Source organism: Eumetopias jubatus, unplaced genomic scaffold, assembly GCF_037043125.1.
Source record: "Eumetopias jubatus isolate StellerSeaLion01/CBP00866 unplaced genomic scaffold, mEumJub1_p1.0 scaffold_9, whole genome shotgun sequence".
In the NCBI taxonomy this organism is placed as follows: Eukaryota; Metazoa; Chordata; class Mammalia; order Carnivora; family Otariidae; genus Eumetopias; species Eumetopias jubatus.
Window position 1 is genome coordinate 79,285,890 of NW_028274815.1, and position 27,671 is coordinate 79,313,560.

A 27,671-nucleotide genomic window follows, 5' to 3' on the forward strand; every position below is an offset into this window, starting at 1 on the left:
TGATATTTGATAATATATCTTTTTGGATGGAAGATAAGATTCTTATAACTTAATTTCTGCCTTGAAAAATTATTTTTTGTACTAATGAGATAAGGTCTCAAATTTACTGTAGACATAAGTTATTACTTAAACTTAACTATATACATTCAATAAAACATATTTATACAATCCTTTTGGAAAAGTCACAACCAAATGGGCCTTGGGATGTGTGCTCAATTACATCAGAAATTGTACTTACACCGTGGATATGTTTATATAATAAAAATATGTATTTGCTTATGTTTTGGGTGAAGCCATTATTTCGGCCAGATTATATACAAAAATTATAAGGATTCTGCATTGTATTTTGTGTGGCAGTATGCCACTGGAAGTTCTACTACAAGAGTGACATGCAGGTTCTGGTTAAAGATGGTGACATAGGAAGATCTTGAACTCAACCTCCCCTCACAGATACACTGAGTCCCCATGAAGCTACATACTTACTCTTAAAGAAACCTAAAGCTGGCTGACTGATGATGACACATCCAGCAAATGAGAAGAAAACTATATTAAAGCAGGTAGGAGAAACTGGGACACAATCTCCCCAAAAACCCACAACTGGGAGGGAACTCCAAGCTTCTCCTTGAGGAGCAAAGGGTTCAAACTCCATATTGAGCACTCCAACTTTTTTAGGGCTGCACTTGAGAGGTAAGCTCCCCAAACATCCAATTTTGAAAACCAATGGGGCTTGAACTCCAAGACCCACAACACAGCAGTGATGTGAGAAATGCCTCTTAAGGGGCTCATGTGCTCCAAGTCACCAGGCCAGGGCCCTGCTCAGATTATGCCCAGACTCCTGCAGGAGGCACACCTACTTATATTAAAATCTTGGCCTGAGAGGCAGGCACCTTTTAACACTCACAACTCGGAGCTTGCTGGAACACTCTCAAGGGTCAGCTGGTAGGTGCCATTTTCTTGCTCTCCTTTTGCCATGTTCCTGAGCACCAGTATATCCCAGAAGGGAGCTCTGATATGTGTCTGATGCCTTGATTTCTGTGGCTGCTGCCTAGATTATGCCTCTTGGTCTCCTGGCTCTGGAGGTCAGAGAGCTTGTGATCCTGGTCACAGGGGACTGTAATAACAGGTGTCACCCACAAAGGAACTTACACTGGTCTGATGCCCTGACTTCTGCTATCAGGGGACACTTCCACATCACCTGACTGGGGCGACCACTGGGGCTTCCACCTGTGGGTCCCACAAGACTGTAAACAATGGAGAAGAGTTCTTAAACTGCTACTAACCCCAGGTCACTGTAAGAAGCAATAGACCCAGGAGCCCAGTCTTTCTGTGAAGGACGCCTAGTAGCTGATCATCATGCCTGTAGCCTGAGGGGCCAGCTACTAATTAAACATGCATTTAGGAGATGACTGTAATCTTTCCCAGCTATCTCAGAGGGTGGGTGCTATCTTTGCACCCCACCTCTGCTCCAGAATGCCATGTTTCCTGAAGGGGAGTTTTATGTGGATCTGGTGCCTGGTGTTTGTGGCAGATGCCCAGAGGATGCCCCTTGATCACCTGGTTCTGGTGGCCTGAAGGGCTTGTGTTCCTGGGTCCTACAGGACTGTGGCAATTAGAGGGATGGTTCTTGGTATGCTACCATGTCCAGGGCACTGTACAGACAGTAGACTGTCTTCCCCCCAGTCTGTGAAGGAGGTCACTTTGCTTGTCCTGGAGCTTTAGAATGAGAGGCAGGCTTTGGGACTGGTACATACTTTAGTGGCTTACGGAGCTGCTCTCAAGGAACATAGGCTATGGACACCATCTTTGCATTCTCCCTCTGCCTCATACTAGATTTGCTGGTATCTCCCAGAAAGGAGCTTATACACACCTTTGGAGCCCAACTTTTTGCAACTGTTGTCCGGGGAACATTTCCAGATCACCTGGCTCTGGTGGTCAGCAGTGCTTATGCCTGTGGCCCCTCAGGACTTTATATATTTGCATACTTTTAAAAGCTGTTGCCTGTGGGTCCGGTTTCTAGTCAGCCTGAATTTAGGCGCTGAGATCCTTCCCTTTGGGACACTGACATGTCTTGGCACATCCTGAACTACTGGGAGCTATTAAAAATATAGGAGTTTGCTTGGACAAGCACACAGGTTTGAGAGGTGACCAAGAGCTGGGAAGGGCTGGATAAAAAGGTTCATCTCCTACACGAGGCCACTCCTTCAGGACTGGGTGAGGTGGTTATTTTATCTACTATATAGAAACCAATACAGAGAATCAAGCAAAATGAAAAGACAGAGGAATATGTTCCAAATGAAAGCAAAACTTAGAAAAAAAAAAAGCTAATGAAACAGAGGTACGTAATTTACCTGATAAAGAGTTCAAAATAATGGTCATAAAGATGCTTACTTGAACGGGTGAGAAGAATAGATGAACATAGTGAGAACTTCCACAAAGAGATGTAAAATATAAGAAAGTACCAAACAGAAGTCACAGAGGTGAAGAATGCAATGACTGAACAGAATAAATGAAGCAGAGGAAAGGATCAGTCTACTCAAAGACAAGGCAGTGGAACTCACCAATCAGAACAAGATAAAGAAAAAAAGAATGAAATAAGTGAAGACAGCTTAAGAGCCATATGGGACAACAGACTAACATTTGCATTATAGGGCTCCCAAGAGGAAAAGAGAAAGAGAAAGGGACAGAAATCTTATTAGAAGAAATAATGACTAGAAATTTCCCTACCTTGGGGGAGGAAATGGGAATCCAGATCCAGGAATCCCAGAGAATTCCAGAAAAGATGAATCCAAAGAGACCCACACCAAGACACATTATGAATAAAATTTCATAAGTTAAAGAAAAAGGAATATTAAAAGCAGCAAAAGAAGGGTGCCTGGGTGGCTCAGTTGGTTAAGCGACTGCCTTTGGCTCAGGTCATGATCCTGGAGTCCCGGGATCGAGTCCCGCGTCGGGCTCCCTGCTCAGCAGGGAGCCTGCTTCTCCCTCTGACCCTTCCCCCCCATGCTCTCTCTCTCTCAAATAAATAAATAAATAAATAAAATCTTAAAAAAAAAGCAGCAAGAGAAAAACAACTTGTTAAGTACAAGGGAAACCCCATAAGAGTTTCAGCACAAACTTCACAGATTAGAAGGGAGTGGCAGGATCTATGCAAAGTGCTGAAAGGAAAATCCTCCACCCAAGAATACTCTACCCAGCAAAATTATCATTAAGACCTGAAGGAGATCAAGAGTTTTCCAGACAAGGAAAAGCTAAAGGAGTTCATCACATAATGATGAGGGGACCACATGAAGCTGAAGAGAAGTGGCCTAATTAGTAACAAGAAAACATGTGAAAGTAAATCTCACTGGAAAAGTAAATCTTTAGTAAAGGTAGTGGATTAATTATTATAAAGGTAGAATGATGGTTAAAAGACAAAAGTGGTAAAAAATAACCATGATTACAATTAGGGGATACACAAGATAAAAAGATGTAGAATGTGACACCAAAACCAAAACATGGCAGGAGGAGAGTAAAAATGTTCAGCTTTAGAATGGGATCAAAGTTGTTATCAATTTAAAATAGATTGTTATAGATATAAGTTGTTATACGTAAGCCTCATGGTAACTGCAAAGCAAAAACCTATAGTAAATACAGAAAAGATAAAGGGAAAGGAATATAAGCATACCGTAAAAGAAAGTCATCAAACCACAAAGGAAGAGAGCAGGCGAAGGAGAAAAGAACAGAAAGGAACTGCAAAAACAGCTAGAAAACAACTAACAAAATGACAATAAGCACACACCTATCAATAAATTATCTCAAATGTAAATGGACCGAATTCTCCAATCAAAAGACACAGAGTGGCTTGAATGGATTAAAAAACAAGACTCGAAAAAATATTGTTGAGGCTACTATGTGGAGAAGAGACTGTGTATTAGAGGCCAGGATGAATGGCTGGAAAACTCTCAGAGTCCACACTGGATATGATGACGGCTTGGAATTGAGTGGTAGGTAGAGCAAGTGTGGAAACAGGAAAACCAGTCGGGGAGTTACTGCAATAACCAAAGCAAGGGACGACAGTGTAGACCCAGGAGGTAGCTCTGATAGTGGGGGAAGTATTTAGATTCGGGATATGTTTTGAAAGTAGGGGAGACATGATTTAATGATGAGTTGGATGTGTGATATGAGAGAAAGACGGGTCAAGAATGGTGTGCTGAGTTGAACAGCATCCTCCAAAAGCTCATGTTCACTCAAAATCTGTGAATTTGACCTTATGGGGATATAGGGTTCTTGCAGGTAAAATCAAGTTAAGATGAAGTCACACTAGATTAGAGTGGGCCCTAAATTTAAGGACTGCTGTCCTTATAGACACAGAGACACACAGAGGCAAGACAGCCATGTGTATGTAGAGGCAGAAATAGAACGATACACAAGATAAAAAGATGTAAAATGATGCAACTACAAGCCAAGGAAGGTGACAGACCACTGAAAGTCTTCAAAAGCTAGGAAGAGGCAAGAAAGGATTCTTCCTTAGAGCCGTCAGAGGGAGCATGGCCCTGCTGGCACCCTGATTTCAGACTTCTGGCCTCCAGAACTATGAGAGAATAAACTTCTTTTAAGCTGCCCACTTTGTGTATTTTGTTACAGGTGCCTTAGAAAACAAATACAGATGATTCCAAGGGTTTTGGCCTGAGCCAGCTGCAAAAATGGAGAAATCATTTACTGAGATACCCTGGGATAAAAGGCTTGTGGCGGGGATTAAAAGCTCAGTGTTTGATATAGCAAGCTTAAGATGTTTGTTAGGTATTCAAGTGGAGATGTTGAGGAAGTATGGCGTTTGGGGGATGGAGAAGGGGCTAGAGACACAAACTTAGAAGTCATAAGCTTGGCATAGAGAGTATTTAAAGCAACGATCAGATGAAATAATTGGATGAAATCACCGAAGGAGTAAACAAACAGAGAGGAGACGTGGAAGGATTAAAGGTAAGTGCAGAAAAGGACTATCAGAGACTTTAGGTCAAGTCTGGACTAAAAACCTGCTTGAAAATACACTCTAGCAAAAACAATAGGCACATCTTAAAAAGAGGAAGGCTGGAGACACAAGAAACAATGACCAATTAAGAAACTAACAAATAATTGTTAAGGTGTAATGCTAAAAATGGTTATAGTAACAACAGCTTGAAATACTGTAATCTCAAACTGAGAGATGACGGTGAGGGAGATCAAAGTAAAACTAATTGTTGGGGGTAGAATGCAGATATGAGTTAATTGTAGGTATTGATAAAAATAGGTTTAACTAGGCTAATGTATTAAAATTTTAAAGGCAATTACTAGAAAAACAGAGTATTATGTATATGTTTGAAAATCCTGAAGGGGGGAAAAAGGAACAAAGAAAGATTAATTAACCCAAGAGGAGGTAGAAAATTTGAAAAAGCAAATAGGCATAGAAGAAAATGAAAATACAATTAAAGATCTACTCTTAAAAGAAAACTATGGACAGTATGTTTTATGGTTGAGTTACTCCATGTCTTTAAGGAGGGGGAAACTGGCATGTTATGTAAAATGTTCCAGAATACAGAAAAAGGCAGAAAGCTAAAGAATTCATTATAGAAGGCTATTACATTCCTGGTGTCAAAACTGAACAAGTGTACACAAAAAGATACCTAGACCAAGGTGACTTATGAACACGGGAGTAAAATTCCTAAATTAAATATTGGCATATTGAATCCAAAAGTGTATCAAATGAATAATACACCATACTCAAGGAAACTAAGCATAGGAATATACAGGTGATTAAAAAATCAGACAATCTGTTAATGTAATTTTCTACATTAGCAGATTAAAGAACAAAACTATGAACACCTAAATAAATACTGAATAAGTTTCAACTAAATTCAAACTTATTGTATTTCTGTATACTCTGGAAAACCGATCAGTAATTGCCAGGGGTTGGGTGTGCGGGAGGCGTTGACTACAAGGTACCAAGGGGGAGTTCTGGGTGGTGATGGAATGCTCTTCTATATCTTGAGTATGGTGGTCTTAGGAGCATATGTGTTTTTCAAAACTTGCAGGGTACTGTTTTCAAATTGTACCTTGAGTTTTAAAAATGAAAAAATCAATCCATGAAAATGTTCAGAAAGCTAGAAATAGAAGGAAGCTATCTGAGCTGGACACACAATATGCAATTCTTATACCTATTGATAACAACTACACTCAATGATTGGAATCATCCCTGTTAATGTCAGGAATATGGCAAAGATGTACAGCTTCCCATCGACAGAGTAAGAAGGGTAAAATGAAACATATTTGTTATTTGCAAAACTCTTTAACAGTTTCTCAATTCACTTAAGAGTAAAACCCAAGTCCTTTCAATGGTCCTACTGTCCGAACATAATATGACTACATTTACCTCACAGTGTCACTTACTGTTCCTTGCCTCGTTCTCTCTGCCCTGACTCCACTGTTCTTGCTGTTCCTCCAGCATCCACGCACTTTCACCTCCATCTGCCAGAAGTCTCTACCTCCACTTGTCTGCATGACTTGCTCCTTCTCTACCTTCAGCTCAAGTGTCACCTCCCCAGGAGGGTCTTTCTTAAGTTCTCTACTTAAAATTCATCCATCCAACCCCATTCACCATCAACATTCATTATCTTCCTCTCCTGATTTATGTTTCTTCACTATACATCATGATCTAACATGTCATATATTTTATTGCTACACATTCTGTTTTCCCCCACTTGGAAAATATAAGGTCACCAAAAAAAAAAAAAAAAAAATCTCTCGGGACAAAAGGAGTTCAGTAAATAAATATGTAACACCTGATAGCATTCCTTTTCAGTTCTCTTGGGTATATATACCTAGAAGTGGAATTGCTGGGTCATATGATAACCCGATGTTTAACCTTTTGAGGAACTGTTAAACTGTCTTTCAAAGAGGCTGCACCATTTTGGATCCTACCAGCCACAGATAGCAGGGTTCCAATTTCTCAGTATTCTTGTCAACACTGGTTATTGTTTGTCTTTGATTTTAGCTATTTAAGTAGGTGTGAAGAAGTATCTCCTTGTGGTTTTGATTTGGAACTCTAATGATTAACAATGGTGATAGGGTATTTTTATATACGTATCAGGCATTTGTAGACCTTCTTGGGAGAAATGTCTATTTAAATCCTTTGCCCATTCTTAAAATGAGTTATCTTTTTATTGTTCGGTTGTAAGAGTTCTTTATATATTGTGCCACTACCTGTTTCAATAAATAACATTTTATCTGAACTTAGTCACATTTATTCATTTAGGTAAATTATTTACAAACTGATCCTTTACAGAAAAAGCTTGCTGACCTCTGATTTAAAAATGAGTTATTGAGAAAGAATTAGATAAATATACTGAAAAAAAGAGGCTGGAGAGTCCTGAAACAAATCCATGTATTTACGAGAAATTCAATTGTTGATTTAGGTGGTATTTCAAACCAGTAGGGGGAACATGGGCTAATCAGTTGGTAGTGTTAACAATAATTTACTAACCGCTGAAAAGAATAAAGCTAGAACCCTTTGTTACACCATCTACAAAAAATTGTTTTAAAATCCCAAAATCAAACTATAAAAAATGATAATAAAATACAGAACATTGTTAGAATGTTGGAGCAGGAAAAATCATTTTTCTCTGACATAAAAATTAAACACTTTGCTAGTATAAAAGGTACATAAATAAGGTTGCAAGAAAACAGTTGCATCATATATAACAGACAAATGGATAAGATATAAGGAGTTTGTACAAATCATTTTTTTTAAAAGTGGTAATGGATATGAATGCGCAATTTGTAAAGGAAAAACAGTCAATGCTCAAACTCAGAAGTAATTGGAGAAATGCAAATTAAAACAATGGGATATCAATTTTTCACCCACACTACAGACACAATGATATAAAGCCAGATAATGTTAAACATTGGCAAAGATGCATAAAGAAGTACTGTTGAAACACAGTCAAGGCTAACTATGGTTTCTCATGCCTCCAGTACCTACCCTCTTTCTAGGTATCTATTCTAGAGACTTTCAATAAGAGGCATACAAAAAGGCATTTATAAATAATGCTGGTTGTAATAGTGTTTGTGATAACAAACCATAACCCATCTCAGTGTCCATCAAAAGGAGCTCGACTAAATAAACTACTACAAATTCATACCACAAAATATTTTGCTGCAATTAAGAAGAATGAAGAACATCTCTATATATTTACTTGGAAAGATCTCCAAATACACTTTGTTGAGGGAAATAAAAATCAGCTTAGAATGAAATTTGCCACTGTGATAATTATAATGAATTGTTATTTTAATAATTCACTTTAAAAGGTTGCAGTGTTAATATTTAGCAATAATATGTATTCATGGTATCTGAAAAAAATCAACTCTTAGAAGAAATGCTTTTAGAACTATACCGTCTAAGAGTTTTTAAAAACTGCATATGAATGTATATGTATATCATGCACAGGGAAGATGAGTGGAATGGTATTCACCAAACTCTTGAGGGTAAATTCTGGGTAGTGAAATAAAACTTGGATGCGGGTACTGGATACTTTCATATTTTGCTCTTTCTATCGGCATAATTTCCTCCTTATGAATATGGAGTTATATATTAGTTGTATGGTTAAAAATCATAAAATAAAACCTATTAGACTTATGTATAATTTAAATATATTGTGGCTGATTTTTTGAGTGTGTGCTGGTCCTTAGAAAATGGAAATTTGTTTTTTAAAGTCCTAGAAAATATTTTAAGGTTTATAAAAGATACCGAAGAGGAATTATATACTACACGTCCTCAATTCTAAGACATTGATTTTAAGATACATCATTAATTTAATAACAGCTTTTCAGGAAAAAAAAGAAAATCACACTGAATATATAAGAAGGATTGTATGATGCATTTTAACTTCACAATTTTTTTTAGATAAAATGACAATTATAATATGCATCACATTTTGCCAAAAGTAGGGAAGTGGAAGCTTAATTTTCTCCCTTTGATGAATAAATACATGCTTGCAAATTGTTGAAAATCAGCCATATGCCTCTGGTAGGAATATTTACAGAGGGAAAAACAATCACGGGAAAACCCACTATCCACTAAAAAATCCGTGTGAGTAAAGCATACTGCTCCTGAGTGGTACAAGATCTCACCTTATTTGGAAATGGAAATTTGCTTGGTTCCACTTTGCCAGGTGCTGGAATAGCAGAAAGTGGTGGAAGCCAGGTCATCTCCTAAATGGTGGGAAAAAACAAACAGCATTGTAATATAGGGAATATTTAAAGTCAGTAGCTATCTGAGCCTGCCTTAATAACACTGGGAAGGGATTGGAATGAAGAGATGAATAAAGAATGAAAGGGATTTTTTGAAAAAGGATGTGAGATCCGCTTTCATGATTTCTTTTCCTAATTTTACCAATTCTTGGTTCCATGGCTATCCCCATGCTCCCTTTATATCTTAAAAAGATCTGCAAGGCTGTCCTATTTTCATTTCGTTTAAGCTCCAGAGTAAAGGGACAACCTAGTAGTAAAAGTTCTATGGAAAATGCCGAACAAAGGGGGCTGCTTCTCTTGGACTCAATCCCACAAAATTTCACAGGGTGTTTCTGTAGAAATGTACAAAGTACTTCTGACTTTAGGGTCATTATGAGAGGAGTCTTTATTTTATTAGAAACAAGTATTAGGATGAGTTTCCAATAAGCCCCACACATCACTTTGGTCTTCATAAAAATCTCCTTCATGGAGAAGTAAAAAAAAAAAAAAAAAAACAAAACAAATCACACGTATGAAATAGAAAGAGAGAGGGAGGGAGGGAAATAAGTGTCTTATCATTTTTATAACACAGTATTAAGAATACAATTTTAGCTCAACACACAATCATCTGTCATATGCTTTCTGACATATACTTTCACTAAACCGTGAGAGGGGGCAGCGGTGTTTATCCACTTGCTGTTTTCTTCTTCAGTTCCATCTTCTGGAAGTTACCTGCATTCACTAAATGATTGTACAATTAAATTGAATCAATCAATTTCTGATTACCGGGAAACTTACTTGGGAGTTTAGAGAGAGGTTTTGAACCTTATTTATTTATTTTTTTAAATTTCCTTCCACTTTCAAACCTAAGCAAGCATAGAAGCAGTAGCTGATCTATTTTAAGAAAAGTGAGAAATTCTTTTTAGGTGAAGACATTTTCTCACCTCCCTTGGGGAAAAGGGATTCTGTCAGGTTTTTTAAGTCAAAGAAATTCTTGAGGGTGGTCTTGTGCCTGTTTTTTGGGGGGGTAACTCTCCTCCTTCAGCACCTCGGATAGTGCAGACCCACACAGACAGGGAGGAGAAGGAGAGGTCAAACCCACCCTGGAAGGATTTACTGACCCTATTATCATCTCTCACCCACCATGACACCTGTGCCTTGGGGGATTAAGCTCGTAGGCATCTGAGATGTCCCTTCTCCATTCTTCTTACAGAGGTCTCGCCAATGGAAAGCAAAGGAAGATCAGTGACCTTCTTCTATATCCCTCTCTCCTCTCACCTCTGCTCCCCAAGTATCTGCCCATTCCATCTGTTGTCTCTTTTGAGGAGGTTGTTAAGCATGACTGCCGAGTTTGTGTCCAGGAACAGAGTGGGTGCTCAGTATATTTTTGAATTAATGCCAAATAGAACAGTATCTCTGCAATGTCTCTACCATTCTAATCACACCTTCATTACTTTTAACCTAAATTACTTTAATAGCTTCCTGATTGGTTCTCTTTCTTTTGTTATTATTAATCCATCCACTACACTCCTGCCAACTCAATTTTCCTAGACTGCAGATGCAGATAAAAAGCTTCGCTGCTCCAAAATCTTCACATACCATTATATACATAATACAATGATGACCATGACCATGCTGTCTCCTGTTGTGCCTTACAGTTTTCAGAGTACTTCCATACAAGTTTTTAAATTTACACTCAACCTTTAATACTACTACAACCATACTGCAGGTGAGGGAGTCAAAGCTCAAAGAGATGAACTGATTTGCCCAAGTTCACTCAACTCATAAATGTCACCACTGAAATTTGCACATCTATCTCATACTTCCAGCCCAGTATTTGTCTTTCACTCCACTGCATCTGCTCTCAAAGATCTCAGCCTAGTATTCAAGACCTTCTACAAGGTCTCGGTTTTCAGTCTTGTGCCCTTTTGTTAGTCTACACCCACACTAAGTATAAGGAAAACTACAGTCTCTGTTTTCACTTACACTATGCCCTTTGTGTGTGAATGCCCTATTCTCATACGCTTTTTGGATTTCTATCCATTCATGAAGGCTCATCTCAAACATCATCTATGTTTTGAGGCCTTTGCTGATTCCCCTTCTATTCCAATATGATATGACAATTTCCTTCTCATGCTCCGCCAATGTACTTATTTTTCTCTCTCATAGTAACTGTTAGATTCTTTTTTGTGTTAAGTTTTATGAGTATATACCTCAATCTGCGCTCAACCATTTCTCCTTCTTCCAATATTCTTCTCCCAAAATAGAATAGAAATCACACTTAGGAATCTCAACGATCTCTTTCAATAACATTCAGATCTATTAAATATAATCCTGTAAAGGACTGAAAATTTCTTCAGAGAGGGATACTGCCTACTTATCTTTGTGTAGACTGAAGCACATTATACTCTAAGCACTCAAAATTAACTCACTGAATTGAACTGAATGCCCATAATTCAATGCAAAATTGCTCAGTAACTTGATTTTAATTCTAGCTAAGTATTTCCATGTGACTTTTCCACCTAATGAATTCTGCTAAATATATGAAGGAATGGTAAAGACAACAGGGTTGTTTAAAACATTTAAATCTTTAGAATTTCCAAAAACATAAGAATTCTTTACACAAACTATTTAAATGTATACTTTAAAAATCAATGTGCAATCAATGGTTTTTTTAAGATTGATTATCCATTATATAAAAATTCTTCATTAGGGTTAGATGGGAAAATTATGAGCAAATAGTTTATTTCTACTTCCTCTTCTGTCACTTACTAGCCCAGTGAGCTTAGGTAAATCACATCTTCAGTAAACTGTAGTGATTTCAAACCACAGACTTAGGAACCAATCAAATCTCAGTTTGTGGTATTTTAAAACCAGAGGAAATGGAGATGTTAACAATCTCAAAGTTTAATCATGAAGATTAAATGAGATAATACATATAAAGAGCATAGCATGGTTCCTTTATGTTTAATCATTCAATAAAAGACAGTACTGATTAATATCAAACTGAGTTTCAGAATTCTTATTTTTAAAATGAGAAATAGAATTTCTCTCTGAGCTTTAGATATTGGGAAACTGAGATGAGAGGATAAATGGGAAAGTGTTTTTTTTTTTTTTAAAGATTTTATTTATTTATTTTTGAGAGAGAGAGCGAGAACACGAGCGGGGGGGGGCGGGGGAGGGACAAAAGGAGAAGCAGACTCCCCGCCGAGCCGGAAGCCTGATGCAGAACTCGATCCCAGGACCCTGGTATCATGACCTAAGCCAAAGGCAGATACTTAACTGACTGAGCCACCCAGGCGCCCTGGGAAAGTGTTTTTATAAAAAAAATGAAGCAGGGCACCTGGGTGGCTCAGATGGTTAAGCATCTGCCTTCGGCTCGGGTCGTGATTCCAGGGTCCTGGGATCGAGTCCCACATCGGGCTCTCTGCTCCTTGGGAGCCTGCTTCTCCCTCTGCCTCTGCCTCTCTCTCTCTCTCTCTCTCTCTCTCTGACTCTCATGAATAAATAAATAAAACTTTTTTTTTAAAAAAGGAAAAAAAATGAAGCATTATGTAAGTTTAACCTGTAATTAAGCTAGTAATTAATACAAACTATATAGTATTAAAACATAAAGTTATTTAAAATGATTATTAGGATACCTAAGTATGATTTGTACTTTACACTGGAGAAAATGTCCCTAAGCTTTCTCATGGGAACAGAGCCTTGACATAATAATAGTGAGATAAGATTTGGTTAAAAAAAAGTGCTTAATTTGTACCTTATTTCTAGTAGTTTAAAATGTAAACAAAGGTAAAATTTTTCATAACTGCTAAAATTTCACTTAGTTTATCTCACAACATTCTCTTCACAGGAAAAGATTCCTGCCCATTGGCAGGTGTGTCCACTGCTCCCCACCCCTACTTATGCTCCTGACCTCCCTTGCCTCCATTAGCCCTTCATCACTGCGTTGCTCCTCTTTCCCCCACTTGGCTGCCTGGTAGCCACTTCCCAGATCAGAGATAAGACAGGATGAAAATATAATATAAAGCCAATTACTCCAGAGTTTAGGGAGCTACCTTCTGATCTTCTAAAGTCCCTTGCCACTTCTTTGATCTGCCCGACTTTGTTCCTTTTTGATTTCTTATTCCTTAGGAATGAGGTCACACCCTATTCCTCAACACTAAGAGGGCCCCAGTTTTGAGCTTGGGTTCCCTAGCCAACTGGTAGGATTCAAAATCAGACGCATCTATCTTAACATAGGCTCATCAGTCCCATCTCTCTAAGCAGATGTCTAGTTACCCAAGGGACATATTTCAGGGTGTCTTCTTATTTCTTAGATAAGCTTAAAATGCCAAGTCTCTTTATAGTAAATACACTCACTTTTCTGCTAAATGAAGGAACAGATGGTTGAATGGTAACAGTAGAGAATACTGCATTTCCTTAACTGTCCAACTTTTCTCTATCCTCCATATACCGGTTCTCAGAAGGCCACGGGACACATGGGCCAGTGTCCATTTTCACGTCTATTGCCCAGCAAGATTGACCCTGAGTCCCAGGAATCCAGAGCTTCAAGGTGAGGAGACTTTCACGTACTCATTTTGCACAAACCTCTTCCCTTCATGTAGCTACCCACTTACTCTGGCATCAACTGCATCAGCCTGTCCTAGGACAAATGGTCAGAGGTTCGGTTATCCATTCATTACACAGTGTGCCTCTTTGTTATTCAAGGTGAGAAGAAACACAAATTGAATTTTAGCCTGAAATCTTAAGAGTTCAAAATGTTTATATTGTAGTATAAAGATCTGCAAAGTATATTTAGTTTGAAAATAGGGTAAATTAGAAAAATTCTGAACAACATTTAAATTTTCCTATTAAAATCAGCAAATAGAGAAATACTTTCCCTGGTCTCTCTTCCTATCTACTGTCTCCCCACTACAATCTATCTTGATCGCTGTCAACGAAGTGTTTTATTTAAAATAGTTACTATGCCGTACTTGCTCAAAAGCTTCCAGGGACTCTGGTCCAAGCATTCAAGATGCTCTGTCATATGGTGCCATCAAGAAACACTGCAGTGTTACTGCTTGTTACTTTTCTATACGGTCCTCCCCTCCTCCCCTCCAGATGGGCTTACTTCTTGTCTTGCCCTATGTTTTCCTGTCCCGACATTTTCTGCTTTTCCTTTCATGTTATTCCAACTTCACTTACTTCTTCCTCCTCCTTTTTTTTTTTTTTTTAAAGATTTATTTATTTGAGAGAGAGAGTGGGGGGAAAAGGGGCAATGGGAGAGGGAGAGAGAGAATCTCAAGCAGACTCCCTGCTGAGCAGGGAGCCCAACACGGGGTTCTATCTCAGGACCCTGAGATCAGGACCTGAGCCAAAATCAAGAGTTGTATCCTTAATGAATCAGCCACCCAGGTGCCCCTTACCTTTTCCTTCTTTCTCATCCCTCATCTCCTAATGAAGGTCACTGACAAGTGTGATCCTTAGCAAGCACCACACCCTCCACTCTCCATTACACATGATCTGTGTCCCTTATTTCACATTTCCATGTTACCTGGGGCTGTGAGTTTACTTTTCATGTGTTACCACTATCAGACTATACATTTTTTCACTCCTATTAGATTATAACCTCTTTCAGGGAAGGGACTGTGCCTTTGAAACTCTCTTGTAACTCTCTGGAGGCCTAGCACAATGGATAAAATAACAGGAATTCATTTAACATCTCTGGGATTCACTTTTCTCTCCTTTTCAAATGATGGCACAAATAAGCTATACTTGTCCTACCAAATACATATGATGGTTGCCAGAATCAGGAGAGACTGAATTTCTTCTTTCTCTTTCAGCAACGTTTCAACATCTGCTGCCAACTCCAAGGTCTGCTAAAAGGCGGTGTCTATCCCCACAGGCCTGGCAAATGACCACAGCTAACTCCAAAATTCTTTGTGCTCTGAAACTCACTCTTTTCAAAATAAAACATTGGATTAATTCTGTAACTTGGGAATAAAAATATAAAATGCCAAAGTCAATTTTTATATGTGGCAGTGGCTGCAGCAGATCAGAGCATTATTTTGTTTTCAGTTTCCATATCAGAATAATCCCTCAGCTTTTCAGTTCTTTCACACATATTATTCATGTTATGACACTCTTCTCAGATGAGTGCTGCCAACAACAGAACAGTGTAATTTTTATTACACTGCATATCCTTTAAATGCGGTAGCTAACAAGAGCACTGTGTCTGGTGAAGGAAACAGGCCCATACCTGGGAGTCAGAGCACCAGCCCTCGAGTAAGAAAAATGGGGAGAAACACACTCATTCTTCCCTGATGGGGCTAGGGAGTGCATTCTAATTGTCAGTCCATCCCTGGGCTTTAAACAGACTCCACGGTCAGACCTGAAGGCTGGGCAGGTTTGGGCTCCGAACAAGTAGGTCTAAGTTGCCTCCTAAATCAACAAAAACTCAAGAACATCCTCATTTTGTTACTATAGTAGAAGGACCTAGAGTTTGCAAAATAATAGTAAATATAGTGTATTCATGTCCATTAAGAATAACAACATTCATTATTTTGATGGAAACACTATTCATGGAAAGCTTTTAGAAAAACAGTGGCTGCTGGAAAAGAAAAGTACCTTCTGTTTTTTTTATAGTACAGCTTAGGCTGCTAAAATTACAAGTAAGCAAATAACCAATAAAAACGTCTAATTGCAACATTACCAAAAATCATAGTGAAAACTTGTTTCTTTATATTAAAAACCCAGGAATATGTCCAATTTGAACTAAAATTGGCCTGAGAAGGGGATTCCCAGGAGCCATATATGTATTTTCTGGTCTCATACATGTCCCCTGGGTGGCAGAATCTCAGATTGGAACACTAACTAATCTCAGCCAGTGCTTTTTAACTTAAGGCTATCCCCTGGCTCTCAATGAGGTTAATCATCAATGGATAAAACGGAGGGTGCACCACATAGGTAAAGATTAATGGAATCAATTCGAGAAACAGTTTTCAATTTAGCTGTATTAGATTAACAATATGACCCCATGGGCTTATGGTGGGAAGAAGGCAAGCACTGGGGACGGAAAAGCACAAAAGTAAGCCTTCAAACTGGAAATTCCAAGGGGGCACGAAGCCTGTGCATCACACTTCCTCCTTGGGCCATCAGATTTTCAGTTCTCTGAGGCCACATAATGTCTGGCCTTTCCTTATTTCCTTCACATGTAAAAAGTGATTGCTCATAAGGAAATACAACCTGTGCACTACAGACCCATTTCATCTCCCTGACTTCAGCATCCCTGCAAACTCTGGACTCTCCAATGAAAGGCTAAGAGCTCAGACTGAAGCCAAGATACAACTGCAAGGCCAAAAAATTATTGCATGCTAGATCCCTTCATTTGAGACTTTTCTGAAGATTTCTTGTCCTAGATGCAGCTTTGCTGCTTTCCAGTTTTCTTTTGGGGCAGGAAGACGGATGCGAACTGTCTTATTCTCTTGTCCCTCTGTGTTAAGTGCATTCTGTTTTATCTATTTACTTGGGGCCTTCTGGAACAATAAGCACCATACATTTTTATAATTCATTTTTAGATTCACATGCTAAATTAAATATTGTGTATATACATATAAAATATGTAAGTATTATATATATATAGTACTCACCAATAAGGAGCTTAGAATCTAGTGTGGGAAATTTATAAGCAAATAGGCAATTATGACAACAGAATAACTAACATGTACTCATTCATTCATTCATTCATTCACTCTTTACCTGGCTTTCAATATTCATTTTTCCCCCTAGGCTTAAAAACATCATAATTTCTATTCTTTAATTGTGGATTGTTTCTAGAACTGAACATTGTGTTAAATGCTAAAGGTAGTAAAATCTGGGGTGCCTGCGTGGCTCAGGCGGTTAAGTGTCTGCCTTCGGCTCAGGTCATGATCCCAGGGTCCTGGGATCGAGCCCCACATCAGGCTCCCTCCTCAATGCAGAGTCTGCTTCTCCCCTTCCCTCTGCTCCCCCCACCCTCCATTCATGTGTGCTCTCTCTCTCTCTCTCTTTCTCAGATAAATAAAAAATCTTTTTAAAAAAAAGTAGTAAAATCTACGTCGGGTCCTCAGAATTTAAAGAAGAGGTTTTTGATGTCGAGTATACAGCTGCAGGAACTTAATGACTCTTGTTAAACCCAGGTGACAATTTCACCCCCGAGTTCCTGCTGCAACACACAGACACCTGCCAGTTTCCTGCGCTCTTAAGAACCTTGTGCTCCTGTTGAGAAGCACTGATTAGTCTAATTTTAAAAGATGCTTTATAAAAAATAAAGCATTTGGGGGCAGTAAGAGGATTTCCCAAATTCTGAATGTGGGGCGTATTTTCCTGTATCGTTTCTAAGAATAAGTCATACTAAGTCTAGATTTATAAGAACTGAGCCAAATTCCCGACCAGCTCATGAGAAAGGCCATGTTATTTATGATACCACTGTCACCTTACTTTTGATCTACATAACACCTTTTCGTGATAGCACAAACACTAGAAATAAGCCCTCCTAATAGATGTATAGATTGTAATTAATCTCGGAACCAGCTGTGGTTTGCAACAATCAAACGGCTCTTTCATATGTATCTAAGGGTAGAGAAGGTATTATTTGGGACAGAGAGGAAGACTATGGAAGCCAGAAGGGAAAGAGGGTGAATTACATTCTTGGCCATGTTTTCCTCTTACCATGTTCCCGAACCCCCTTCCACAGATAACCAGACATGTGCATTCAACAAAACCCATCTCTCGATTATAGAGAAGCAGAATGGTGGAACAGAACAGGTTTGGAGTCAGCATCTGAGAAACCACGTCTCATCTTGGCCCTGCTGTGAACTGGCAGAATGACCCTGGGCCAGTTTGCTTTTCTGATTATTGATGTCCTCATCTGTAAATTGGTGTTAATCACCCTATCTTGCAGGATTACTAAAAAAAAAAGCATTGGCGACAAAGTACCTAGCACAGCAGCTGTTACAAAGTAGGTGCTCCACAGAAGGTGATTATGGCCGTATCACTACCTTTATAGTTAGTGTTGGCAGCTTTTGGCTTGGACTTTGGGAAGAGATGCGGATGACTATAGGAGAAGACATTTATGAGTTTGTTTTTTAATCTATTTCACTCCGTTAATTATTTAATATTTAACTGGTTAATTATTCATAGTCAAATAAAAGGCATAATGAAAGTGTGCTTATTAAACAATAATTTGCTTCCCTCGCTCCCTTTGCCACTAGGCCATGTGCACAGAGGGGAGGGGGTGCTGTTGCATCATCTGGTATTTTTCTTAAATGGGACAATTACTAGTAAGCAGAATGCATTCTCTTTCCAAAAGCTGGTTTGGGGTTCTAAAGAGTTTAGAAGCTTTGTCTTTATGCCTACAGACTACCCCTGAGGCAACAGTTGGGGCAGTTAAGCTGGTACACTGGCCTGAGAGCTCTTCTAAGATGACCTGAAGGAGCCAATGGGGAAAGGTGAATATAGGGGTGGAAAGCGACTGGGTCAGGGGGCGGGAGTCAGCCTGGAGGTAGGGCACAGACCAAAGCAGGCAGCCTGGACAAGAAGAGACCCTGAGAGCCACTGGGGCTGAGATAAAAAGTCCCTGGTACAGCAGGATGTCTGGTTCCCCAGAGGGAAGGCAGGTCTCAGCAGCTGCGCTACCCTTAGCGCAACCTTGCTGATGGGGCACGTCTTTCTCCCTTTCAAGCCCTTTCCCAGCTGAGTTCCCTTCCACCACGCAGGTTTCTATGAACTTCACTCAAGTATTTCCTCTCAGTTTGAGAGGTGATTTAGAAATCACTGAGTGACACTGCCCTAGTCTAGCAGGGATGTCTCCTCGTCTTAGGGATGAATGTAAAAGGCAGGATGACTTTACAGAAGACAGGAAATGTCTACTGAAGTTTTCCAGATACAGACAGCCAAATCCAGAGGAGGAAGGAAAGCTGGTGAGCCCGGGAGAAACCATCATTTTTGTTTTCTTTTTAAACCATGAGGTTAAAATATCCTTAAAATGGAGAAGCAAAAGATCAAAATATTTCCCCCCAGAAGTTCATAGGTCTGTGAGAAAAGACAAGTTAGAGCCAAAATGAAAACAGGATGATAACTACTCTTATTAGAAGAAAAGCAACAAAAAGACTGGGTTAGTACAGCCTGGTAAAGTGCTTACCCCTCAGGAAAAGATATTCCTTGAGAGCACAGAAATGGAGATAAAAGAGGAAGGCACCAAATTAATGACGTCTAAGGAAGATAAGAACCTGAACTCAGATGCTGTGTGTTTAAATGGGGAAAGAAAAGAACTTAAGGAAATGAGGAAGCAGAGATGATCTTGCAGACATCTCCATGGGGAGAAAGTGAAAAGGAAGGTTCCAAATATGCAAAAGCAAATGGACCATCTACAAATTTGAGACAGATGTTTCTATTCCTCGATCCTTGCTGACGACACCAGACATAGTTTCCCGTCTTGAGAAGGGGTCTGCAATCATGCTGAATAGTTTATGACTTAGTTGGACCAATCCATTCAGTTTCTACTAGTGCATCCAGATGTCCATCCAACTGAACTCATTTTTGAGCATCCACTCTGTGGTGCAACACTATGTCCTGGGGATACAACACAGAATACAACCGACATGGAACTGTGAGTACCTGTGGGACAGACAAGCAATACACGGTGAACAATGTAAATATAACACATCCATATTCCTCGTGGTTGCCATGTTTTTGTTTCTGGTTTTATTTCTCATGGAGCCACCCCCAGCCACCAACGCCCATCCTGGCCTTAACGGACGCTGGTTGAGTAATCATATTCCTCATAGTTGCTCCATTGGTCTCATGTGTCTAAGCAGTTTGGCAAAAAAGAAGCCTAAGTTGCTGTGTCAGACATCCAAGGGCCTACCTTGTGGAAAAAACATTACAGGTGGCTTATGGGTACAAACAGCCACAATTAGAGTCCACGGTTTAAAGCTGCCAGGAAGAGTTTGGTTTTTATAAACTTTCTAACAATTTCTGACAATATTCCATAGGTGCTTTGTGCTAAGCAGCTGCAAATATGGTCCCTGTCCTCATGGATGTTACATTCTGGTAAAAGTGAGATAAACAATAAACATGTATACAACTTTATGCAGCATTATATAACATAACACAATGCAGTTTAAGTTAGCATGATATCATATGATATAACATAAGAACCATTAAAACTGTAGTGGTAAGTTGGTCATTTCTTAAAATGGTGAGCTGCTTATCGTGGAAGCATCTGAGATCGTAACAGCGAGAGGTCTGTAGGAATCCCAAGTCTGGAGTACCTACTTTCTTCTAACTTTGGTGGGGCATCATGGGGGGAATTGAGGCAACCCTTGCCCTCTCTGTTTGTCTCTATTTGTGATTCAGTGAAGTTCTTAACTGCACATGTATTCTCTGTTAGGCTAAGGACACATGACTTCACTTTAATTTTTAATTTAATTGAAAGATTATCTTCACTGTATCTTTCTGCTTACATAAATAATATATGCTTCTTGTTAAAAAGTTAAACACTGCAAAAATACAAAATGCAGGAAAGTGAAAGCCACCCAGGATCCTAACACCTATGGATAATGCCCAGAGTGAACAGTTTTAAGCGCCAGATATTTACCCAATTTTTATATACATATACTAACATGGGGATTATATATGTATTTTTAATGAGGTCATACTGTTTGGTGACTTGATCTTTTTCATTTTCATTTCTTCTTTCCCAACACAACATATAAATGTATCTTCTTTCGAGAGGCTACACAAACAATCCACTGCCTGGAAGTATCATAGTTTATTTATTCTGCCTGGAAGTACTATAGCTTATTTAATCAAATGATGGAGAGTTGATTTGTTGCCTTTTTTTTTTAATGACTATAAACCATGCTTTGGCAAAAATCCTTGTACATCGATCTTTTCATGGTTGTGTATTTCTTCCAGAGTATAAATTCCTTGTACAGAATTTCTAGGTCAAATGGCATAAATATTTTAAATGCTAATATATTGTCAAATTGTTCTCCAAAAATGGTCTATTAATTTACATATCTTATAACAACGTATGAAAGTCCCTGTTTCTAAACACCTTTATTAATACTCTTTTTAAAAGTCATATTTGTGGTGGCTTCTAGACCAAGATGGCAACATAGGAGGCTATTGAATTTCCCTCCTTTCATGGACACACTGAATATACATCTACACATGGAGCAATCTCCTCTGAGAGAAAACCAGGAACTAGATGAGTGAATCCTACATATCAGGTGACAGACAAAATATATACATTGAAATAGGCAGAAAAGGCTGAGTGAGACTCATGCTATAAATCCCATCCCTAGCACAGCATATAATTGGGAGGGAACCCCCAAGTTCCAGCTTCTCTCTGAGGAGGAGAGTGTCTGGATCACAAACTTAGCACCCCAAATTTGAAGGCTGCCACCTGAGGAATGGGCCCCCAAATCACCTAGCTCTGATAGTCCACAGGGCTTGCGTTCATGAGTCCCACAGGATTATAGGAAACAAAGAAGAAGTCATTAAAGGATGCAGGAGCATTGTGTCTATACACCTGGGCACAGTGCAGAGGTGGCAGGCAAAAATGCCCATCTCCCAGTTTCTCCCTGGAAGGAGTAAGAGTATATACTCTTTCCCTGTGAGAGGGAGTGGCTTCTGATCAACATGCATCTAAATGCTAACTATAATCCTCCCTTTTGGGACACTGAGAAGTCTTGGCATACTCTCAACTACTGGGAGCCACTAATAGCAAAAATGGCAGCTTGGACAATCACAAATGTTTGAGAAGTAACCAGGAGCTTGAGCTGGGCTGATTGATGGGATTCATCTCCTATACAAGACCAGTCTGTCAAGCCAGGGAGAGGTGGCTGTTTTAACTAAAGTGCAGAAAAAAAACACAGAGTATCTCAGAAGTGAAGAAACAGGGAAATATGTTCTAAACAAAATAACAAGATAAATCTCCAGAAACCAATCTTAATGAAATGGAGAGAAGTGATTTACCCAATAGAATGTTCAGAGTAATGTTCATAACAATGCTCACTGAGGTCAGGAAATCAATTTATGAACAAAGAATCTCAACAAAGAGACTGAAAATATTAAATATATGAAAAAAATCAGAGAGCTGAAGAATGTAATAACTGAATTGGAAAAAAATCTAATAGAGGGATTCAACAGCAGACTAAATCAAGAGGGAAAAAAAACAGTGAACTAGATGACAGGGCAGTGGAATTCATCTAATAAAAAGTGCAAAAAGAAATAAAAAAGAGTAAGGGACTTCTTGGACACTATTACATGTACCAATATACATTATGGGGGTCCCAGAAGGAGAAAAAGAGAGAAAGGGGCAGAAAACTTATTCAAATAAATACTGTAAACCTCCCTAAACTGAAAAAGGAAACAGACACCCAGATCCAGGAATGCAGAAAGTACCAAAGAAGATGAATCCAAAGAAAGTCATGCTGATGCACATTATAATTATATTGTCAAAACCTAAAGACAAAGATAGAACCTTAAAAGCAGCCAGAAAACTTGTTATATACAAAGGAAATACCATAATATTTCAACAGTTTTTTTTTTCAGCCGAAACCTTGTGGGTCAGAGGGGAGTGGGATGACATATTCAAAGTGCTGCCAGAGAAAAACAACCTGCCACCTGAGAATACTCTACCTTACAAAGTCCTTCTGTCGTCATTAGACCAGTCTTTCAAGAAATGTTAAAGGAAGTTCTTCAAGCTTAAGGGATGCTAATTAGTAACATAAAAATAAATCAAAGTATAAAACTCACTGGTTAAGGTAAATATGTAGTTAAATTCAGAAAACTCTAATATTATAGTGGTGGTACATAAATTACTTATAACTCTAGTATAAAGTTTAAAAGACAAAAGTATTAAAAACCACTACAACAATTTGTTAACAAATGCACAATATAAAAAGATGTAAACTGGAAAAGAGAATGTAAGACCTGATACTATAAAACTCCTAGAAGAAAACACAGGGATTAAGCTCCTTGACATTAGTCTTTGCAGTGATCTCTCATTTTTGACACAAAAAGCAAAGACAGTAAAAGCAAAAATAAACAAGTGAGACTCCATCAAACTGAAAGCTTCTACACAGCAAAGGAAACATCAACAAAATGAAAAGACAACTTCTGGCATAGGAGACCTGCAAACCACATATCTGATTAGTATCCAAAATATACAAGGAACTCATCAACCCAAAAGCAGAAACCAAATAATCCGAAGATCTGAATAGACATTTCTCAAAGAAGACAGACAGATGGACAACAGGTACATGAAAAGGAGTGCAGCATTATTAATCATCAGAGAAACAAGAGTCAAACCACAATCAACCATCACCTCACATCTGTGAGGATATCTATTGTAAAAAAGAAAAGAGATGCCAAACACTGGCAGGATGTAGAGAAGAGGGAACCCTTGTGCACTGTTGGTGGGAATGCAAACTGGTACAGCTACTAAGGAAAATCAGTACGGAGGTTCCTCAAGAAATTAAATTGTAACTACTACATGATCCAATAATCCCACATCTGGGTGTATATCTAAAGGAGACAAAATCATTATCTCAAAGAAATATTTGTATTCTCATGTTCACTGCAGCATTATTCAAAATAGCCAAAGAATGGAAACAATCTAAGTGTCCACTGATGGATGAATGGAAAAAGAAATTGTGGTTTATATATACAATGGAATCTTATTCAGCCTTAAAAAGAGAAAAATCTTGCCTTTTGTGACAACATAGATGGACCTTGAGGAAATTATGCTAAATAAAATATGCCAAACAGAGAAAGACATTACTATAGGTGGTGGAATCTAAAACAAAACAAAACAAAACAAAAGTTGAATTCATAGAAACAGAGAGTAGAATGGTGTTTGGCTGGGGTATGGGGAAAACAAGTAGAAGTTGGTAAAAGGGTACCAACTTTCACTATTTATAAGATAAATGAAGTCTGATATCTAAATGTATAGTTGCTAATAATGTACTGTAAATACTGCATCATATAACTGATATTTCTGAGAATAGAACTTTAAAAAAGGTAAATATGTGAGTTGATGGAAGTGTTAATTAACTTCATGGTGGAAATCTTTTCATAATGTTTATGTATATCTCATCATCATGCTGGACTCTTTAAATATATTACAATTTTGTCAATTATACCTCAATAAACAATCATTTTTTACCTCACTGCCAATTTTATAGGAAAAAAAAAATGCTTGAACTGTTGTTTTAATTGCATCTCCAATTATTAGTGTGGCATATTTATTAGGTGTTTTCTTTTCCTAGTCCTGAAATACCTCTTTATATCCTTGCCCATTTTGACATCAGAGTATATATTTTTCATACTGTTGCTTAAAAATCCCTTTGGGTATTTTGGAAATTAGCTCTGTCTCATTTGTCAGGTTGTCACATAAATACATTTTCCAATCACATATTTATGGAAACAATTCCTGAAGTAAAAATGCATGAGAAAACTTGGAAGGAAAAACAACTCTTGAGAACAAAAGGTGAACAATACAAATTTTATCTTTGAAAAGTATTCAATATAATCATCAAAGTATGTGGCAATTTTATTGTATAGCAACAAACTTGTCTAAATATTGAAACCTGATTGCAAAAAAAATTTGTTGTAATAAAAGCCTAAAAAGAACAGGATAGTAATATTACAGTTGAACGAATGGATGTCTGAGTGAGCATGTATGTGTGCAGGGGTGTGTGTCAGCGGGTGGGTGTGTGTTTAAGTTTGTGTGTGATTGTTGGCTATACGATGGGTATGAGGGATCTCACCAGGGTGATGAAATCTAAAACTATATAATGGTGATGGTTGCACAATTCTAAATTTACCATGAATCACTGAATTGCACATTAGAAATGGGTTCGTTTTTTGACATGTAAACTATGTCTCAATAAAGTCATAAAAGGGAGAGTTAGAGAGTGCAGATTAGAGAAGAATAGCAGTAGTGAGAAGATAAGGACCCTTTTGACTTAGGGAAGGAGTCGCAGAGGATAGCAGGTTTCTGATGGAGGGTCGGAACCCACGTAAACGTGGCCCTGATGGTCCTGGGAGTGGGAAACCCGGCTTGAAGAAGGCAGCATGGAGGGTGGTGCTGGGTGGTAGTGAGTGCTCTGGCACAGAGAGAGATGAACCTGGAATAGGTAACAAGCACCCAGATCATGGAAGCCTATAATGGAGCAATTCAGCCAGCGAAGAGATCCAAGCCCGGGAGTCACGACAGGAGTGGTTCTGACAAGAAAGAAGGTCGGCACTAGTGGGATGCATCGAGAAACTGTTAGAGACACAAAATCCCAACTAAACATTTTAAAATGTTACTTGTTTAAAGCGTATTTATCTTTAAAACTTTATGCTTCAGAGCCCACAGAGGCAAAGAGAACAACACTGTAGAAAGAGGTAGAGAAAAAGCCCTGGACTCAGAATGAGGAGACACCGAGGCCAGTCCCAGAGCCATAGGGAACCATGGAACCAGGGGAGAGCACTCGGCCCAGAGGAGTTAACTGCTCAAGGCCACCAAGTCACTCTGTGGTGACCTAGAATGTGAAACTAGGGCTTCTGCATCCTTCAATTTCCTTTCAGTTTGTGAAGTAATGAGAAGATCATTTAACTGGGGTTTGGTGAGAAGAAATAAGATAGTGTATTTGATATTATTTCGTAAATACGCTACTTGATGTAGAACAAGTAGCATCCACAGTATTTTTTTCTTTAAGATTTTATTTATTTATTTGAGAGACAGCGTGAGCGAGAAAGGGCACAAGCGGGGGCGGGGAGGGGCAGAGGGAGAGGGAGAAGCAGACTCCCCGCTGAGGAGGGAGCCCAAAGCTGAGCTCGGTCCCAGGACCCTGAGATCATGACCTGAGCCAAAGGCAGATGCTTAACTGACCAATCCACCCAGGCACCCCATCATTAGCAGTATTTCTTAAGTGTAAATGTAATCTATACACTATTCTAGCATTATTGGTTCTCTTAATGTTTCTTACTTGGCCCTGGTCCCCTCTTTCCTACCTCTGCTCCACCAAAAACAAACCAGAAGTGGGACAAGAGAGAAAAAAGGGAAGGGGAAGGAGAAAGCAGAGACCAGAACTATGTGAAGTGGGCAGGTGAAGGCAAGTATACTAGGAATCAGGACACCTTGCTTTATCCTTGACCAGGATGTATGCTTGACTTTGCTGGACCTTTCATTTCTCATCTGTGAATACTGTGAGAAGAAATGAAATAATCAAAGAGTTTTCGAAAGGAAGGAGTTAGATGGAGACTACCCCTCAAGAACAACTGTGTACACACATAGCAAGATTCTTGCTGGAAGTTTACACAGAAATTGCCCAGCTACATTCAGCTCTTCTGAATGATAGAAATGGAAAGTATTTACTCTGGAGACCTGTTTTCAATACACAGCCAAGGTCTTAATGTTCTCAGATTCTCTGGCATTTGCCTCTTCCCTCTTCTTGTTATTTCTTTTGTATCTCTTCAGGACGATGGGGTGACAATTTTTTAAAAATAATTTATTTTGATCAGCGTCAAGGCATGTGCTTAAGCCAAGCACCATTTTTACTTCAGAGTTAAACAATCATGCTCTAATTCTCAAATTGCTTCCCCACCCTGGGGAACTTCATGTCCAAGTCTCTGACATGTAATTCTAGAACCATCTATCATTAAATGTAGTTGAGCACAAGGAAGTTAGGGCAACTGCAGCTAGGGGAAAGGTCATTAATCCTGATGCCACATTAATCTTCCCTAAACACCTTTTCTATCATGCCACCTGCGTCCCTAAGAGTCTGCTCAATTGAGAGGGTCCCTGACTCCCCATTAGAGCAGTTCCCACTTCTCAGTCTTGTCTCAGGTCCTGCCTGCCTGTGACATGTCCAGCATGTCCCTCCTAGGAGTGTTCATTTAGGCAAGCCAGGTTACCCTGGCCACTCAGAGTAAGGAGGCTCTGTGCATCTCAGCTGCAGGTCTTTGCTAGTGTTCACCCATCTGCCTTCATTTCCCTGTCCACATCCCTACCCTTCCATTCCATATCAGTTCATGACTAACTAAGTTTTGAATCAAAACCCAAGTAAGGATGTTGGTTCCTCCCTGTTCATCAAGAAGGAAGTAGTTCTAGGAATGCCTGGGAGATGACATCATTATAATGAGAATTTAACTTCCCAAAATGACTTTTTAAAGGACAGTGAGTGATGCCTTTGAATGCATTAAAAATACCCCACATATGAATATTTCTTTTAAAGATGAACCTAGCAACTAAGCACGTAGTAGGAACTAAATCAACACTCACTAGCCTAATCTTATTACCGGTTGTAGTTTGGTTCTATGCAAATATGACTTTAAAATAAATTTGATGCTTTAAAAATACCAAGTTTCTATAGCAGAACAATAAAACAACACAACAGTATCAAACACAT

At 38.9% G+C, this 27,671-nt stretch overlaps 1 protein-coding gene across 6 annotated transcripts in view; it reads right to left on the reverse strand.

Annotated features, from left to right (window-relative positions):
* Nucleotides 1-27,671, reverse strand: part of AFF3 (ALF transcription elongation factor 3) — a 565,487-nt gene that overhangs the window by 191,213 nt on the left and 346,603 nt on the right. For all 6 annotated transcript variants that reach the window (XM_028103928.2, XM_028103927.2, XM_028103926.2 and 3 more), the window contains one exon: nt 9,142-9,222. In XM_028103928.2, coding sequence (XP_027959729.1) covers nt 9,142-9,222 — 81 coding nt within the window. The remainder of the gene's footprint in view (nt 1-9,141; nt 9,223-27,671) is intronic.